Source organism: Globicephala melas, chromosome 14, assembly GCF_963455315.2.
Source record: "Globicephala melas chromosome 14, mGloMel1.2, whole genome shotgun sequence".
NCBI lineage: Eukaryota > Metazoa > Chordata > Mammalia > Artiodactyla > Delphinidae > Globicephala > Globicephala melas.
The window spans coordinates 46,056,051-46,076,195 of NC_083327.1; the positions used below are offsets into that span (position 1 = coordinate 46,056,051).

The window sequence follows — 20,145 nt, forward strand, 5'->3', positions numbered from 1 at the left end:
AGTCACTAATACTTATGTAGCCACTTCGTGTGAAGTTCATAAATAGATAACAACCTATATAATTTTTAGCAGTACTATATCCCAATATCAGCTTTATCAACAAAAGCAATCCAACTTTTAAACAATATATTCCTAGTTAATAGAACCTTTTAATATGCAGGTTAAGATGTTAGTCAAATTAGATCTTCCAAAATGAAATGAGTATATATGTGAATACACACACACACACGCACACACGCACACATATACACAAAGAGCTTTTATTTATTTATTAGAATTCTCTTAACCTAGAGTATAAACATATTCTGCTGTTCTAGATTTTGCTTCTGAAATGAAATATCATGTATATATATAAATAAAAAGCCATGAAACCAAAAATACATGAAACCATCATGTATTTAGTAAATTAAGTGCCACAATAATTTACATTTTACATAAGATATACAAATATATAGATTCAGTTTTTATTTAAAAATACCATACCAATGAGGCACGTGATTGCCTGTGCACATGTTTTTGTTCTTGGGTACTTATGGAACATGATTAACTTACAGATCATCGGGACAATTTCTCGGTGGCTCCAGTCTCCCTCCTGTTTGCACATAGCTTAAAACATCAAGGTTAGAATGAGCTGGATAAGGCTGATGACCAAGAGTTAAAATTTCCCAAATCAAAATTCCAAAAGACCTAAATATATTAAAGAGTTTGCTTTAATTATACATATTAGAAACATCATGTTTACAGTAGTTTTTCCAACATAATTATTCCTGGGGCTATCAGAGTCTACTTTGTGATTGGCATTTTTGGCCCCATAAAAGGCAAATGGGAGACTTAAAAGCAAGTTGACCTCAAGAAAAAGAGAACAAGCAACTGCATACTAGCAACACTTCAAAGGTGATAGGAAGGCTTAGTGGGGGCACAAACACACACACACACACACACACACACACACACACGCACACTGTGCTCCTCTTCCCTGGCTGAATCTGCACTGCGGACCTCCATTACCTATGACTTCCATAGCTTCATTATGCAAACACACTAGGGGTGAGCAAGAAAGCATTTCACTTTTCTTCCTGAGTTTGAGTGCTAGTAAATGTGGAGAGGGAAGGCATGAATATAAACTGACAACACTGAAGACCGACTTTATTTCATCCCCAGTTTTGCAGAGGTCCAGTCCAGCTTAAAAGTTATTGGATGAATCTTTACATTTTGAGCAGCTCTAATCAAAAGTTTGGGGTCAACAAGCAGAAATGAGGGGTTCTATTCAAATAATAAAGAGCTCTCCAAACCTCCCTCATGTCCTAATCGTTCTGAGATCCATGATTTAAATTTTGTGTATAAATTAATGACCAAACATCCCAAAATAGTAGGCATTTGGACACATACTTGGACATTAATTCATAGGCACCAATTCCTATCAGTCATGGCCTCTGCACTTGTGGAGAGTAGTGAGCTATCTGAAATAAATGGATCTATTCCACACACACCAGTAAGGTAACGGATCAAAACTAATTGGAGGGAGAGGTATAAACTGTTGAGACCCAAGAATAGCCCTTCCTTGCCCACCAGCTTTCACTTTAGCTTGAGGCAAATCACTTAACCTCTGTGGTCTTATGTTTTCTCACGTAAAAAACAAGACTAGATGACCTTTTAAGATCCCTTCTGGCTCGGGCATTGGATGGTTCTGCCCACGTTTCTCTGTGTCCTGTTAAGCTCACCATACATCAGACTGAGTAGTGAAGATTCCATCCATCAAACTTTCTGGAGCCATCCACCGAACAGGGAGCAGGCCTTCTCCTCTCTTTCTATAGTAATCATTTTTATAGATGTCCCTCGCGAGTCCAAAGTCCCCAATCTTCACTATCCGTGATGGACTAGTGTAGTCTTTTACAGAGACAAGGCAATTCCGAGCTGCTAGATCCCTATGGCAGAAGCTATACTTTAATAATAATACTAATAATAATAAAATTCCAGAGATCAGACAAGTAACACTAGGAGGTCTGTAGAGAAGAGAGATTTTAACAGAAACTATTGCTATTTTGAAGGAATGAAAATGTTAATTATCTTGTATATTCTACCCAAACTACAGGTGATTATTGTGCCAATCTTCATAAGAACTCTTTATCCAGAATGTCACTGTACCTGTGAATGAAGTGCATCTGCTCCAAGTAGACACAGCCTTTTGAAATATCTACACAAAGGTCTACAAGGTCAACCAAGGTGAGTAAAGGACCGTGAAACTGTAAGAAATAAAAGAAAAATTACAGGCACTTTTCCAGTTTGCACAAAATATATATGTATATTTTTGGCCACATATATTTGCATGTACACACACATATATATGACATTTTAAAGGAATTTTTAGTTATGGTAAAAGAATTCCAACAAAGAGGAAAAGAACTACATTTATATGCTTTCTACCAAAATATACATAAATAAGACTCTCTTTAGTAAGCAGAAGCAATATAGAATCTTTATTGGCAAGATCTCAGGGTGTTAGATCAAACAGACTAGTTTAAAACCTAGTTCTGCTACTTACAAGCTGTGTGAACTTGCTCACATTGCTTAATTCACTAAGCAATTTTCTCATATGTAAAATGGGAACAATAATACTAACTGTGTCAGATCTGAGATAAGCTATGTAATCTAGCTGGGACATAACAGGCACTTAATAAATAGTAGCTGTTCTCATTAGCAGTAATGATGATAGTTTAATCAGTTTAATTATTGGCCCAATGTCACGCTATAATGTCAGTCATGACAATGGGCTTGTTCTCCATATGGGCCCCATAGAAATTGTTAGCAATACTCTATTTCAAGGTCACAGATTACTCCTCTCATCTAAGAGAGCCAGCACAAATATACAGTTGAGCCTGTACTGGCTGCGATGATTTCTACATGAACAAAGCCAGTTGAAGTTTTTATTAGTACCATATGGAAAAAATTCAAAGTTCCTTCCTGGAGGCTCTATTCATATACTGTCTGTCCCTTACCATTTCCCTGCAATTACCCTGTTTCAAGCCTTTATCATCCCTGTCTGATGCTTCCCAAACTTCCCATGTCTCCAGCCTCCTGTGTTTTAATTAGCTCACTTTGTTGTGACCCACTGCCTGTAGAGTCTATTACAGATTCCTGAGCACAGCCTCCATGGCAGCCCCAGGCTGCACCAGCCTCTCTTTACATCCATTTATTTTCCATAGATTCTCCTCTCACAATCTGTGCTTTGGTCACACTGGGCCATTTGCAGTTCCTTATACCTGCTCTGCATTTCTCAACCTCTCTTCATTATTCCTTCTATCATTCCTGGAATGCCCTCCGTATTCTTGATTTCCATCCACATCCTTCAATGAGCATCTCAAAGGATTCACAACCTTGAAATCCCTTGATTCCTCATAGACGGGTGCTCTTAAATGCTGTTCCCTCTGACTCCCCTGACAAGCTCATGTCTTGTCCCAAAAAGTAGGAAGAATCCTGAATTCTGGGACTCAACATTGCCATGGTCCCACTCAACCACACCTATGTCTTAAAACTAAACTCAGTCTTACTCCCAAGAATCAATCCCTTGCAGCCCTGTTCAGGTCCACTAGATGCGCGTCTCACAGCCTTGTGTCTGAGTCCCTGCCTTGTGTCTCAGCTGGTTCATTGGTTCCTCTGTGAATGGAATCCTGCTTTGCCCTTGGCAAAACCTACTCTACTCTTGAAGACATTCTTCGCAGAGAATCCTACTCCTGCACTTCAGTCTGGTGGCTAGTGCCCTGTTCCTTGCTGACAGATTTTCAAATGCTGCCTGCCTGTTTGAATCTCTAATTGTAACTTGCTCCTAATAGCCCCTGTGACAACCTATTGGAACATTTCATTACCCCATGTCGGGCCTCCTTAACCCCAGATGCTGTCCTCGGCTACCACCTGTCTTCTCTTGCCAAACCCTCCAGACATATTGAACCTCCATCTCTGTCCATCCCTAGTCAAAGCCTTTTATATAACTCATATCAGTGTAGTTTCAGAAACTGTTCTATCTCGCACCTTGGTTGTGTCCCAAACAGAAGACCTCCTCCGTGAAGCCTTCTCTCATCTCCCCAGTTGGAAATCATCTCTCTCTCCTCTGTGCTTCAGCAGTGTATTCTCTACTCCATTCTAATGGGCCTTCCCTCTTTCTACCTTAAATGATTCATTCATATGTGACTTACCCACCCTACCACGTGGCAGGGCCCTTGAAAGCAAGAGCCACATCCTCCACTGTCGTAAAATAAATACCCGGCAAAAATTTCATGAAGTGAATTGTGTCTGGCTGTGTAGTTGTATTATTTTGATAGATAGGGTTTTTTGTTCCCTTTTTCTATCTTACTACAATCTTAGAATATCAAAGCTAAAAGAAGCCGAAAAAGTTTTGGATTCAGTGTTCCATTTTACGATGCAGAAACTGAGTCCTAAAAATGAAGGACCAGACTAAGGTTTATAAACCCAGTTGCAGTCAATCCTTATGCATTCAACCCAACAAAACAGTCTCAGAGTGGGGATGGGGAGAAGGGTGCTTGTAGCACTCTCTGTGGAGAGGCGGCTGGCCCCGTGTGACCTTAGACTGATGGGGGCGTAGAGCCCGTGGCCCTCCGCTGTGGACCCCGCACCTTGATTCTGGCACTCAGCACCTAAGGGCACCCTGTCCGATAAGGTCAGGGCAAGAGAGACAATCATGGACGCTGCCTTGGTAGCCAGCAGGAAAGGCAGTGGAAGAACTGAAGTGCACTTGAGAACCAGTCGTCAGAACCACTAGGACACTGGCTGAATAAGAGTAGTTTGGGAAAAGCAGCTCTGTGAGTTCTTTTAGTCCACCTTCATTGTCTCTTCTCTCGCCCACAAAAAACTAAAAAAAAAAATCTACAGAGGCACTTTCTTGTTAAAGATGAGGAATTGAATTTATGCATTTTAGTTTTATTCTCTCCCCAAACCTTACTAAAATGACATTATAGAGGAAATGTTGTGATCTCAAGAGGATAAACAGATCAGGAGAATAGATAGAGCGCAAGGAAACATTTTTGGAGGAAGGAAAGCAGGTGGAGGTGTGGTCATTTAGCAGAGCCAAGAGAGATGAAAGCTGGCTGCCTGCAGAGGGAGAAGACAAGAATTAAGTGATGTTTTTCACTATAGAACCCCATAAACCCTCTGGAATTCGAGGTAGCAAGTATCTCTGAATGCAGGGTTGAGGGGCAGGACTGAAAGCAAGGTGAATATTTAAAAGTTTGTTTTAAGAGTTAAGTAGACCCTAGATCCCCACCCCACAGCAGCAGCAGGCTTTCCTCTGCTAAACCCACACACACACATACACACACACACACACACACACACACACACACAGAACCAGAGCAACTCCAAGTTCAAAGATACCAGTCATACTAAGGCGCTGTGCTAAAAATGGAGAAGGGAATTAAATGAGAATCCTCATCCTGAGCCTTGAGACCTCCAGCCCTCCTCCCCGACTCGACTCCCTGACTGAGGCTCAGGCGTTTATTGCCCAGGCAGGAGACCAGCAGATTCCTCTCTGGGGAAACTGGCATATGCCAGGGAAGACATCCAGGTGCTGTCATCAGGTGACCCCAGCGGAACATCAGGGTCCCCCCTGACAACCAAAAGGAAGCTGCCACAGACATAGGCTCCAATTCTTAGGTCTCCCTATTAAATATGAAGACCAGTCACAAATTACAAAACATTTGAGAAAAGCTTCTCATATTTCAAACAGATCCCAGAACAATGAGGCAAAAAGGAAGTCAAGACAATGCAGGAAGCAAATTAACACTTAAAAAAAACTATGATTAGTATCCTAGGAAAGATAAAAGAAGACTTTGCATGTATGGAAAAATCAGAATACTATTTTAAGAGGCAGTCAAAATATAAGAATGAGTCTATGGAAAATTAAATTTTTAAATTCTATTAAAAAATTAAGGAAATATACCAGAATTGAGAGCAAAAATACAAAGAGTAGAAAATAAGAGAAAACAGCTAATAAAAGAAAAGGATACAACAAAGGTGACCATTATCCAACTACTAGGATTCCTAGAACAAGGAAATAAAGGGAACAAAGAGTTTTCTTTATTACCAAAGAAATAATATTTAAAAATCCCAGAACTAAAAGGGATGATTTTCCAAGCTGAGTGTCCAGATGAGTAAAATGTACCACAGATAAGAAGCAGTTCCTGGGACTTCCCTGTGGTGGTGCAGTGGTTAAGAATCTGCCTGCAAATGCAGAGGACACGGGTTTGAGCCCTGATCCAGGAAGATCCCACATGCACAGAGCAACTAAGCCCGTGTGCCACAACTACTGAGCCTGCACTCTAGAGCCTGCAAGCCACAATTACTGAGCCCACACGCCACAACTACTGAAGCCCGCATGCCTAGCACCTGTGCTCCGCAGCAAAGAGAAGCCACTGCAATGAGAAGCCTGCACACTGCAATGAAGAGTAGCCCCAGCTTGCAGCAACTAGAGAAAGCCTGCACACAGCAACAAAGACCCAACGCAGCTAAAACTAAATAAATAAATTTATAAGGAAAAGAAAAAAAAAGAAGTTCCTAAAATTTTCCAAAGAGAGGACAAAAAGCAAGTCACTGATCATATGTCCAGGAATCAGAATGGCATAAAACATTTTAAAGGCAATTGTAGAAGCTAGAAAACAAAGATGCAGGAATTTTATTTTTGAGGACAAGGGATTTTCAACCTAGAATCCAGCCAAATTATTAATCAAGTGTGGGGCGGGAGGGAAGAACAGTTCCTCAAAATGAAAAAAAAAAAGATTTTTGCCTTGCATGCTTTCTCTTTTCTAAAACAGAACAAAGAAGCCATGGAATTGAGGAAATAAAGGTCCAACATGGAAATTACCAAGGTACATGTGAAGGAAACCCCTAGGGTAACAGCTCTGTAGAGACCAGAGGACAAGCGCCTGTATCAACTCTAGGAGAGAAGTGTCCAGGAAAAATACAGTGAGGAGCTGGATTATCTCATATATATACCCATATTGTGAGAAGGGTTACAATTCTGTCAGAGTTTAGGAATATAGAAACCTAAACGAGTGGGGGGGGCATTTATTAAACTACTCAAGAGAAGAACCACAATCATAGTATTTGAGTAACTTAGCAAATAATAATTAAATAGACATAGTAACATAAACTTGCAATATTGATTCATCTGCAAATTGGGGTAACTGTCAGAGGATGGGGAAAGCAGAGTTTTTCTGCATGTAGAGCTGGTGGGGTCAGGCTGGTACGTGACTAAGAGCTTAAATCCTTGCCTCTTGCAGTAGGCAGTCAATAGATCTCCCCCAAGGTTGAAAACTCACTTATACTGCAGCAGTATAAGCAGAGCGTTTAGGAAAGTGGAGGTAAACACCAGAAGGAATGAGCAGAGGCCTGGGATGTGGGGATGAGATAGAGCACAGGACTTCTGTTTTTCACCATAAACCTTGTCATATGTTTCAGTTTTTTAGCTATATAATGTATACTTCAATAGACATAATAGAAATAGAAATAAATAGAAATAGAAATTTATTTCAATAGAAATAAAACCCGTAATTTTTAAAACTACACATTTAAATTTTAGTTACTTGTTTTGTCTCAGGTGTTTCTCACCTGAGACCTAAAAGCAGGTTCCCACAGGTGCTGAGACCCCCGGCCCTCATTCCCCACACGTGCCACAGTATTTACACCGTCCACTGTGCTGGATGCTGCTCTAGGCACTGCGGACATGGAGAGGATGGATCGGGGCTGCATTTTGTTAGCAGGACCCTAGAGTGGACGGGACCTATTAGCATGGTTGTAGGAAAAGAAAAGTAAGGAACCAGATGGATGGCATGAAGGAGGATGCATGAAATCAAGAGCTCTGTTTTGGCCAAAGTTTGAGACGCCTGTGAAAATCCACACAGAAAAGTCAGCTGGGAGAGATGTAAGACTAAGGGCTGGAAATTTCAATTTGGGACAGAAAGGCAGATAGATTAACTACAGAGAAACTCCACACATTCTCTGTTCTTCAGAAACCATGATTCTGGCAGGGAGGGACCTATTTTTCCATTAGATACTAAGAGCAGGCTCAGATAGCCAGAAAGTGCGAGACATTAGCCCAGGGTTCTAGTTTGACTAATCCAACATGAAGGAAATATAAGAATTTTTTTGACAGAAGTCTTCTAAGTTTCTACCATCAGCCCAAACTGCAGCCTATTGAATTTAAAGGAAAGTAAGATGAACTTATAGGTCATCTGCATTACATAACCAATACTGTGGACCCCATTTCCTACCGATGTCATCCGGGCTTTACGCAAATAGGTAAGAAGGTCTCCTCCTTCCATCAGTTCCAGGATGATGTACTGGGGCTCATTCAGCAGACAAACTCCAAGCTGCTTCAGAATGTTGGGATGATTAAACTTACTAAAAGGCGAAAAGAAACAGGCAGGATAACATGACAACGACAAAAATCTAGTGAGGATCTTTATGGAATAGAACAATTCTTTATTTCTGGTTTCCTTCAAAACCCTGATTTTTTTTTTTTCCTCTTAATAAATGAAAGCCTCCTTTTCCAAGAACCCGGCTGCATGCCTGCCTTACAGAGGTAATATTGCAACCCCTAGTGGCCAAGGCATGTGGATAGAACAGAGGGAGTTTTAGAAGAAGTTATATTTATATTAAGCATTTTATGTTCTGGAAAAGAAAGTAATTTTAACTAATGTCCTTCTTTGAAAAATATTTTAGAACATCATGTTTTTGGTCATGACAAATATGAAATACTCTCTCCCTTTCAGAGAAACAGTTCAGACATTCAGGTTTGGCTACAAATGTTTGCTCAAGAGGTCAAAGCAAATAAGCCCCAATCTAACAATCAGAACCCACAACTTGGGACCCAATCAACCACTGCCTCAGGGTGTATTAAGATGTATTTGAGTAGTTTTCATGACCATCAGCTAATTCTAACCTTGAAGACAAGTTTACCAAGACCAGGGATATTCTCATGGACATCACTGTGCTTAAGAGAACTCTCCCTTACTTGGTCTACTTGACCCATTATCACACATTTAGAAGAACATAAGCATATTTAAAGCTGAACAGCTTCAGAAATCCCCTGCAAGACATGCTTTTTATTGAAGGTAAAAGAAAGGACTGCCTGAGCACTGCTTGTGACCAGGCTCAGAAGACTGGGTTCTATAGAATACTTGTCACTCCAGACATATTTCCTTTTAAACTTCAGCCATGTTTATTTTGGGCATGATCTGTTATGTCAGGTCATTTTGAATGTTAAAAATCCACCAATCAGATGTAAGAGCTTCCTACCCATACCAAGGGAAAATTATTTTAGAGCTGCCCTGATACCTCATCAGGTGTGCCTCCTTCAGGAATTCAATCTTCTCCTGGTCTGTGGAGCCCTTCTTCAAAGTCTGTGCAATGTAAAAACAAGCCAGGAATCAGTATAGCAGACATTTCCGTGAGCTCAGTGGGTTAATGGAGACAATCTTAGTTTTGTTTTGTAATATGCACCCTTATCATAAAAAACTGTGTTCTCCAATTCTCCAGCCTCCCTTGCAAACAGGGCTGGTCATATGACTCAGTACTCATCAAAGAGATGTAAGGGGGAAACTGCTGAGGGGGAGAGAAGCTTGTGCAGAACTTTTACTTTCCTGAACATATACATCTAACACTATCCTTCCCCCTCTCCATGTCCTGAATGAAGATGTGATGCTTGATTCTTTGGCAACCATCTTGGGACCATGAGGCACCATACATGTACAAAGCTGAGAGAATTTCAGATATACTGGCTCTGGCCTGACACAGTACTACACCAAAGCCAGAAGTCAACTTGTTATCTAAGAAAAAGAAACACTTGTTTAAACCAGTTGAGGTTAGAGTATGTGAAAGACTGTTAAATGCTATCAATTGGAAGTGGAGAAAATTTTGCCAACTTCTCTGGCTGTATAGCCCACTCTCAAAGCAATAAATTCCTAACAAGCAGTGATCAGGATATTATTCAATTACATAAAAGATTCATTATCCTTTTATCAAAAGAAAGTTTTATAAAAATATGAGTGTGTATCCAGGGCTTCCTTAAAATGACATCATCAAATACACCATGATGAATAATTGTGTAGTCCAGGGGTCAGCAAACTACAGCCTGTGGACCAACTCCAGCCTGTTACTTATTTTTGTACAGCTTATGATCTGAAAATAGTTGTTACATTTTTATTAGTTGTTATTTTATTTTTTCCAGGTTTATTTTTTTTAACATCTTTATTGGAGTATAATTGCTTTACAATGGTGTTAGTTTCTGCTTTATAACAAAGTGAATCAGTTATACATATACATATGTTCCCATATCTCTTCCCTCTTGCGTCTCCCTCCCTCCCACCCTCCCTATCCCACCCCTCCAGGTGGTCACAAAGCACCAAGCTGATCTCCCTGTGCTATGCGGCTGCTTCCCACTAGCTATCTACCTTACGTTTGGCAGTGTGTATATGTCCATGCCCCTCTCTCGCTTTGTCACAGCTCACCCGTCCTCCTCCCCATATCCTCAAGTCCATTCTCTAGTAGGTCTGTGTCTTTATTCCTGTCTTACCCCTAGGTTCTTCATGACATTTTTTTTTGTTAGATTCCATATATATGTATTAGCATATGGTATTTGTTTTTCTCCTTCTGACTTACTTCACTCTGTATGACAGACTCTAGATCTATCCACCTCACTACAAATAACTCAATTTCATTTCTTTTTATGGCGGAGTAATATCCCATTGTATATATGTGCCACATCTTCTTTATCCATTCATCTGTTGATGGACATTTAGGTTGCTTCCAGTCCTGGCTATTGTAAACAGAGCTGCAGTGAACATTGTGGTACATGACTCTTTTTGAATTATGGTTTTCTCAGGGTATATGCCCAGTAGTGGGATTGCTTTTTCCAGCTTTACTGAGGTATAATTAACTTGTTACATTTTTAAATGGTTGGAAAAAGTTATAAAAAAGAAGAGTATTTCATAACACATGAAAATTATATAAAATTTAAATTTCCGTTTTCATAGATAAAGTTTTACTGGAACACAACCACACCCATTCATTCACATATTGACTATGGCTGATTTCACACTGCAATGGCAGAGTTGCGTAGTTGCAACTGACACCATCTAGCCAGCAAGCCTAAAATATTTACTATCTGCCCTAGCACCTAGCACCCCAGTTCTCTTATGGTATATTTGAAGGGAAAGACTGTCTGCCAGATCTTAGCTAATTAGTAACCTCAGAGGTAACTGTTAATAACAGAATTTATGTAGGAAATGGGGGGGAAATGTGATTTCTGTAGCCATGGACAGGTTTCTACCTTCTCCCAGTTATCTTTTCCATCAAGAACACTCCTCTTTTATCATAGTTGTATCCATGTAAGTCCCTGTAAATATGTTGACATAACAAGTCAAGGAGTTAAAAGATCAGCATTACCTTCACTGCTACTTTGGTTTCTGCACTTCCGACTCCTAAGATGTCTACCGCTGTCCCTTCATACACTTCTCCAAAGGCCCCACTTCCCAACAAGAGACGCAGAGTCAGTTTTTCCCGAGGGAAGGCAGGAAGACTGTCAATCTCCTCTTGGGTTGGAAGCGTACTGGAAAATAACAATATTTTTGGTCTCCCAAAATGCATATGGTTTACGAGTGGGTGTTGGTGTTAGTGTTTGAGAGAGAAAAAGTATGAGAAAGAGGAAGAGAAATCTTATGGTTTTGCAACACTGCAGTGCATTCAACGTGACATAGTGATGTGTCTGTTCCTATTCCTTTCCTATTCCACCATCCAGAATATTCCTTCTCTCTTCCAAAACCCAGACAGAACATGTTACTTCACTTCTAAGCACCTTCATTTTGATAGCATGCCTGTGTGTGCACTGCCTCAAGGCTTCTTACTGTAGTTTGTTTCGTTAAAGTTACCAGTTATTAATTTCTTCGGGTCACCAATTTGTGTAAAAAGCTATTGCAAATTAGTAATAAATACAGCTGGGCTTATGATCTCAAAAGCTTTTGCTTTACTTCATACACCTGATCTCTCATGTAAAACAAAATTTACTATGACCACAAAATTACTCCATGTCCATCAGGTTAACTTTTAGAAAGTCAAGCTTCTCACTTGGAATATCATGAGGGGAAGGAAATCCATCTGCATTAAAAATGCTTTGAGATTTTAAAAGAGAATCTTGAATATCAGATATGGTGTGTATTTTCTCCAGGAAAAGTCACCTCTGAAAAGCTGATTTAGGTCACCTCTGTGTCTACTTCACATCCTGTGTTCTTATGTCTTTAAATAAATTTCTAGAAGCAAGGCCAATGGCTATATAATCCTTTTTGCATGGAACATAACATAGTGTCTTGTACAATGAGACATTTAAATATTTTCTTTAATTATGATGATAATGGAAGTTCAAACCTCATCTATTTTAGAGAAGTTTTGTAGGCAATCACCATAGAATTTCTGAAAACAGAATAAAATTGACTTAATAGCACACACAAGAGACCTTGGAATTCTTCTCTTCCAGTTGAATCAATCATGTTACCATCTACTCCCTTCCACGTAGTAGTTATCTCCTTGTTTTACTGACTTTCAAACTATGTGATAAGACACTAGAAAACAACTAATTTTTGTTTATTTTTCTTAGGATAGGATAACAACATAATTTGCCATCCATCCCAGGTCACATTTGAGAGTGAAAGGGGATGTTACTTTTGAATATGCCAGAATAATATGGGCATAAAGCAGGACAGTCCTGGGTAACGTGGCATGCATGGGCACTCTCTTTAGAGTTGCCCTCTCTCCATCTAGGTGCCCCGTAATGCTGGCCCAGGTTACATACTGTATCGCATAGCAGGCATTCGCCAGTCCTACTCCAGCGGCCAGACCTCGAAGGTCAGCCAACTCTTTGTCTTCATTTATGAGACCCGTCAGCCCTTCCTTGGGAGTTTTTTGATTCTTTAATCTTCTGTGCCAGACTATAAAGACAAAAGATCATAATTTACAAAATAAAACATTGCTTTCTTTTTCTTTAGGAAATGCTAACAATACATTTTTAAAGTTTATACTGAAGAACACTATTGATAGAATAACAGAATTTGATTGACAAAATATGCCCATAATAGAATAACTAAATCCAGGTACAAAGCCATATAAAAACACATAACTTATACCACATCACATTTTATCTCACTTCTCAGAGTAAATTTTAATATATTTCTTATTGCTATTATAAACAAGTTGAAGCAACTTAATATCAGAACTTATTTCTCAAAATCACCCATAAACTAGAATCAAAATAAACCAAAACAAACGTGCATAATAATTATTAGTGAACAAATTCATTTCTGAATCCAGATATGTCCAGGTTATACTCCTCAGCAGATCTGAGGAATGCTTTCAATATAATGGCATGCTTTATTTTAAAATGCAGAGTACAAGAGTGTATATTCATTGTTTTTCATAATACACGTACTCAAATACATAGAAAAATTATTAGAATGAAATCTACCAAGTGTTAGCAGTGATCCTCCCTAGCTGTGGGATCATGGGCGATTTGTATTGTCTTCTTCATATAATGGGCAAATATTATTTTTATAATCATGAAACATAAGTAATATCTTTTGAAGATTAAAATACAATTATATCATTAAGATCGCCCATCAATACTAGAATATTGGCTCAGAAGTTGAAAACAGCAAGGATGCTTTGTGAGATGATGATTAAAATTTGAACTTTATTCCATAGTAGCTTCAGTACCCAACAGGTGAGAGTTTTATGCAAGTGAAATTCTGTCTGAGGGACCACACAACAGGGAGAGATCTTAAGTACCTTTGCTAATGCAATTCTTCAAACCTGAAATGCTCTTACCATCCCTCTTCATTTTTAAAGGCCCAGAATGAGGCCGCACATCCTCAGGGATGCCTTCCGAGACCTCTGCAACCTCTGTTGATCTCTCATCTCTGAACTTCTAAGACCAACTGTGGCTCTCAGTCAGCATGGCTATGTCACTGTCTTCTACATTTCCTATTTTCTTTTATTGCTGTTTAACACATATCCTGCTATTTATCTTTTCGTACAGGTATGTCTTACCTCCCCCATTAAATGGCAAGCTCCTGAGATCAGCAATTGTATTTTACAGTTTATTTTCCTTTGCTCCCAGCGTCAGGCTCATGCTGCACAGTAGATATAACCACTCACCAAAGTGAAAGCTGTCGATGCTTATTTTAAAACCCTTGCTTCAATTTTGTATTTATAAGTATGACTGATGAGAGCCCTCTGCACAATACAAATTTTTAAACAATTGCTGTTTTCATTATTTGAATAATTCAATCTTTTCTCATGCGCTCGCATAATCCTACCGGTAAAACCGCATACACTGCTACTAAAAGCAAAAGAACCAAATTAGCTTACCTATACTCAAAAATCTGTGAGTTCCAAGTACAATAAAGACCTTTAAGTCCTGCGAAAGTCAGATATCCATAGGATGTCTTGAAAGCACAATAGCTTGTCTGAAATTATCTCATGTTCATCCACTAGAGTTATGGGTTTAAACAATGGTGATGTACAAGTAGGCAGGCAAAGGTCAGATGAAGGACTCTTCATGTAATACTCCTTCCCAGTAGGAAAGCAGACAGTCAAGCCTATATGCCAACTGCCAAATATACTGCAGTCATATGCATAATTCTGGAGGGGGCTGGCTTAGTGGCACAAACATCAGCTGTGCAATACTTAGACTCCTTGGAACCACAGTTTAAAATCCTGGCAGGGTCAGCTGAAATATTTAGCTTTCCAAGTTAGCTGAAGAAATAACATATTCCATATATTGTCTGGTGTGGAATCTTTGAAGAGAAATCTCAATTCAAGTTTCAATGTGCTCTCTAATAGCTTATGACTCCAATCAGTTTGGGGAAGAATATAGATTTAGAACACTTAGTAAAATATTGGCTTTCTTTATCCTGAGAGTTCAACTTTATGTTTGTAACTTTTCCTTAAACTTTCCCCTATTTTTGAAAAAAAAAAAAGAAACTACTGTTTCCTGAATATGCGCTTGAGTGTTCTCTTCCGGTAAATGTCATGTCTTTTTTTGTAATGTTTCAGCATGTCAGGGACTCATACGTTAATAATGACAGGGTGACCATATATCTTATAATCCAAACCAGAACATTTTGGGGATAATGATTATGCTGAAACAATAAGAATGAAGCAGGATGTATGATCCACTATGGTAACCCCATAGGTCCAATATTTAATCATCCTTTTGGGAGTTGTCATTGTATTTTCTCATCATTAAATCTTGAGAAAAAAAAAAAAGACTTTTAAGACCAATACATTAGTATAAAATGAGTGGTGGGAAATAGCTAGCTTCCTATCTATCTAACCTAATTCTTCTGCTTTCCTGGTCATTTACAAATGAGCAGGGATTTGAAACAAGCAGGCCAGACATCTGCAAGAGAGAGTATTGAATGCTATAAGGCAGAAATGGATCTTTTGCAAGAGGCCCTGCTCATTCTAGACCAGGCTGTCTGCCTGGAGACCTAAACTATCCCGACCAATGATTGTCACTGGTTTCCCTATAAAAAAAACAATTTTTTTAGACCCAGAGTCATTTTTCTTTTATTTATTTCAAACTATAAGTCACAAAACACTTGTTAGATAGCCAATCTGTAATACTGTTTTAAGGAAGGCTAAAGTTGGTGACTTTGCAAGTAGTTTTATCTAAAGTATACTGTGAAGTGTAAATACAGATTTATTTTTCATAAAAGTTACCCCAGATTAGAAAAAAAAATTCACAGGAGTTAGTGGTTATTGAAGTATAGCCAAAGGTAATATTGTGACCTTTATAAATTTATTTCATGTGAAAAATTAAATCAACTCAGAGATTAAATCAAGTAATATGATCAAATAAATAGTTTATTACCTATATTTCTAAATCTACTATACTTACCAAAGGTCAATAGGATTGTAACAACCAGAAATATTCCAATTATAGTAGTAAGTATAAAGCTTGTTTCTGATATCCAAAAACCATCTAATAAAATAAATGAGAAAAAGAAATTAATTCAAAGAGTAAAACTAGATTGTCTCAGTGATATGCCAGATATGCAGAGTTAGCTCCTATTGGGTTTTTTGCAAGCCACTTGTTAAACCATCGGTAGCTTGAAATCAATCATGGTGAGAGTATTTACACCATGAGAAATCAAAATCAAGGTTTTCTTCTTATTTTTTTTTCTTTTCCAATGATCTGGTTTACCAATACATCATTGGGATATACCCACCCCGTCTTCTACTTTAAAATGGCTGAGGAAACATGTATAATCTTTTTAGCGAATTTGGGACAAAGAAGTCTCAGTCTTCACGCACTATATGGTTGGGAGTATTATTTCTTCTATAACATGTTCATGTACATTTAATTCCATGAGTACTGAACTGAGGAATATAAACATGATAACATGGTACCTGCTCTTAGATAGTTTCATTGAGCAGAGGAGACAAACATGTGGACCAGAGCTGGCAAACTATGGCATGCAGGCCACATCTGGCTACAGCAGCCTGATTTTGTACTATTCATGAACTAAGAATAATTTTTACATTTTAAAAATATTATTTGAAGGAGTTCCCTGGTGGCACAGTGGTTAAGAATCCGCCTGACAATGCAGGGGACACGGGTTCAAGCCCTATTTCAGGAAGATCCCACATGCCACGGAGCCAGTAAGCCCGTGAGCCACAACTACTGAAGCCCGTGCACCTAGATCCCATGCTCCACAACAAGAGAAGCCACCACAATGCGAAGCCCGAGCACCGCAACAAAGGGTAGCCCCCCACTCACCACAACTAGAGAAAGCCCACACGCAGCAACGAAGACCCAACACAGCCAAAAATAAATAAATTAATTTAAAAATATATATATATATTATTTGGAAAAAAAAAAGAGGATGCTACAGAGATCATTGAATGTAGGCCGGAAAGCCTAAAATATTTACTATTTGGTTCTTTGCAGAAAAGGATTACTGAGCTCTTCTCCAGATAACTAACTATAATGCAAATAAGAATGATGTCAGTTTTGTATAGAATAATGGGCTGTGTGTGTATAAAATGCAATAGCTCATTTTGCCTAAGGAGCAGCAGTTAAGCATCACAATGGGTTCATTTAAAGCTAGGCCTTCAGGCTCCCTGACTTCAGACTATATTACAAAGCTACAGTAATCAAGACAGTATGGTCCTGGAACAAAAACAGAAATATAGCTCAATGGAACAGTATAGAAAGCCCAGAGATAAACCCATGCACATATGGTCACCTTATCTTTGATAAAGGAGGCAAGAATATACAGTGGAGAAAAGACAGCCTCTTCAATAAGTGGTGCTGGGAAAACTGGGCAGCTACATGTCAAAGAATGAAATTAGAACACTCCCTAACACCATACACAAAAATAAACTCAAAATGGATTAAAGACCTAAATGTAAGGCCAGACACCATCAAATCTTAGAGGAAAATATAGGCAGAACACTCTATGACATAAATCACAGCAAGATCCTTTTTGACCCATGTCCTGCAGGAATGGAAATAAAAACAAAAATAAACAAATGGGACCTAATGAAACTTAAAAGCTTTTGCACAGCAAAGGAAACCATAAACAAGACGAAAAGACAACCCTCAGAATGGGAGAAAATATTTGCAAATGAAGCAACTGACAAAGGATTAATCTCCAAAACATACCAGCAACTCATGCAGCTCAATATCAAAAAAAACAAACAACCCAATCCAAAAATGGGCAGAAGACCTAAATAGACATTTCTCCAAAGAAGATATACAGATTGCCAACAAACACATGAAAGAATGCTCAACATCATTAATCATTAGAGAAATGCAAATCAAAACTACAATGAGATATCATCTCCCACCGGTCAGAATGGCCATCATCAAAAAATCTAGAAACAATAAATGCTGGAGAGGGTGTGGAGAAAGGGAACCCTCTTGCACTGTTGGTGGGAATGTAAATTGATACAGCCACTATGGAGAACAGTGTGGAGGTTCCTTAAAAAACTACAAATAGAACTACCATACGACCCAGCAATCCCACTACTGGGCATATACCCTGAGAAAAACATAATTCAAAAAGAGTCATGTACCAGAATGTTCATTGCAGCTCTATTTACAATAGCCAGAACATGGAAGCAACCTAAGTGTCCATCAACAGATGAATGGATAAAGAAGATGTGGCACATATATACAATGGAATATTACTCAGCCATAAAAAGGAATGAAACTGAGTTATTTGTAGTGAGGTGGATGGATCTAGAGACTGTCATACAGAGTGAAGTAAGTCAGAAAGAGAAAAACAAATACTGTATGCTAACACATATATATGGAACCTAAAAAAGAAAAAACAATGTCATGAAGAACCTAGGGGCAAGACGGGAATAAAGATGCAGACCTACTAGAGAATGGACTTGAGGATATGGGGAGGGGGAAGGGTAAGCTGTGACAAAGTGAGACAGTGGCATGGACATATATATACTACCAAACGTAAAATAGATAGCTAATGGGAAGCAGCCGCATAGCACAGGGAGATCAGTTCGGTGCTTTGTGACCACCTAGAGGGGTGGGATAGGAAGGGTGGGAGGGAGTGAGATGCAAGAGGGAAGAGATTTGGGGACATATGTATATGTATAACTGATTCACTTTGTTATAAAGCAGAAAGTAACACACCATTGTAAAGCAATTATACTCCAATAAAGATGTTAATAAAAATATTTTTAAATAATAATAAAATAAAGTTAGGCCTTGAAGGATGAGAAGAAGTTCAGTTGACAGAAAGTGAGAGAAAGGAAATCCCAGCTAAGGACAAGTGGTAGGTGGTACAAGCCTGCATTCTAGGCTGAGGGAAACAAAGGCTGAGGACCCAGTGTCATGAAAGTTTTTTACCAGTCTGACATGGCTACAGCATAAGGATAAATATCAGGAAAGATGAACCACAATCGGAGGGCAAGTCCCGAAAGGCCTTAAATGCCGCAGAAAGGTTTGTACTTGATTCTGAAGGCAGTGAATGGAGAGCCATTTCAAGCATTTCAGAGAGCAGTGAAGTGATCCAGATTGTGCTTCAGCTGGATTAACTGTCAGCGGTAGGATTAAGCCAAGAGCACAGGCTAGACATGGTAGCTTAAATTAGGAAAGTCAAAGTAGGAATAGGAAGAAGCAAACTCATTAGACAGAAATCAAGATAATAAAAGCAACAGAACTTGGTGGCCGAATAGAGGGGAAAATCCTACATGGTACTGAGATTTCTAGCCTATGTGATTAGAAAGGTAATGTGTTATGAACAAAAATAAGCAACCCAGTGGAAGATACAGATATCGGGAAGTAGAGTTTCAGGCCTGTTGTGTAGCAGATGAGAGTACCAGGAACAGAATAATAAAGCTGGATAAAAACCAGACTGTGGACAACCTTGGAAATCCATCTAGGAACATGGACTTGATGTGGTGGGCACTAACGATTAGCTGATTGTCGCTGAGGAGAAAAAGGACATGCCGATCTTGATGTTTTAGGAAGATCACATCAGATGAAATGAATAGTTCAATAGTTTCAATGATAGATTTGTGAAGTTATACATTCACCCAATTTAATGCTAAGAATTCACTTATCTTTGCCTCTGAACCTTTGTGTAATAAGTTAGTATATAGACAGACATGATAACATACCTCCAACGAATATAATATCCTCACTGATTCCACTATATTCACCAAAACCCAGATTATTTACAGCTACTACTCTGAACTGAAATGTTCCTTTCAGGTTTTTGGGCTTCCATGTGCAAATGCTACTGCATGAGCCATTAAATGCCATCTTCCACATTAAATTCTGGTTCTGTGAATTCTTTGAAGTGCCCTTACTGCAAAAGAAAGAGCAAAGTTATAAATATAGGAAATATACAAGAGAATATATGTGTTATTTCTAGGTGCTCATATATCATTTAATGACAGAACTCCAAAGCGTCTCCTGTTGCACACTTTGCCCTTGATTTCATTCCTCTCACATGGTTTGGCTACAGCACATAGCAGAGTCTTATAAAGTCATCCCAGCAGTGCCTGGAGCCAACCAACTCAGCCCATCTGGAAAATTACGAATAATCAATG

The 20,145-nt window shown here is 38.9% G+C and overlaps 1 protein-coding gene across 2 annotated transcripts in view; it reads right to left on the minus strand.

Annotated features, from left to right (window-relative positions):
• ROS1 (ROS proto-oncogene 1, receptor tyrosine kinase) overlaps positions 1-20,145 on the minus strand; it is a 112,293-nt gene that overhangs the window by 15,714 nt on the left and 76,434 nt on the right. For both annotated transcript variants that reach the window (XM_060283663.1, XM_060283664.1), the window contains 9 exons: positions 19,711-19,901; positions 15,959-16,042; positions 12,854-12,989; positions 11,455-11,617; positions 9,346-9,410; positions 8,280-8,409; positions 2,146-2,243; positions 1,722-1,925; positions 553-687 (listed from right to left, as the gene is read on the minus strand). In XM_060283663.1, the coding sequence (XP_060139646.1) occupies positions 553-687; positions 1,722-1,925; positions 2,146-2,243; positions 8,280-8,409; positions 9,346-9,410; positions 11,455-11,617; positions 12,854-12,989; positions 15,959-16,042; positions 19,711-19,901 (1,206 nt within the window). The remainder of the gene's footprint in view (positions 1-552; positions 688-1,721; positions 1,926-2,145; positions 2,244-8,279; positions 8,410-9,345; positions 9,411-11,454; positions 11,618-12,853; positions 12,990-15,958; positions 16,043-19,710; positions 19,902-20,145) is intronic.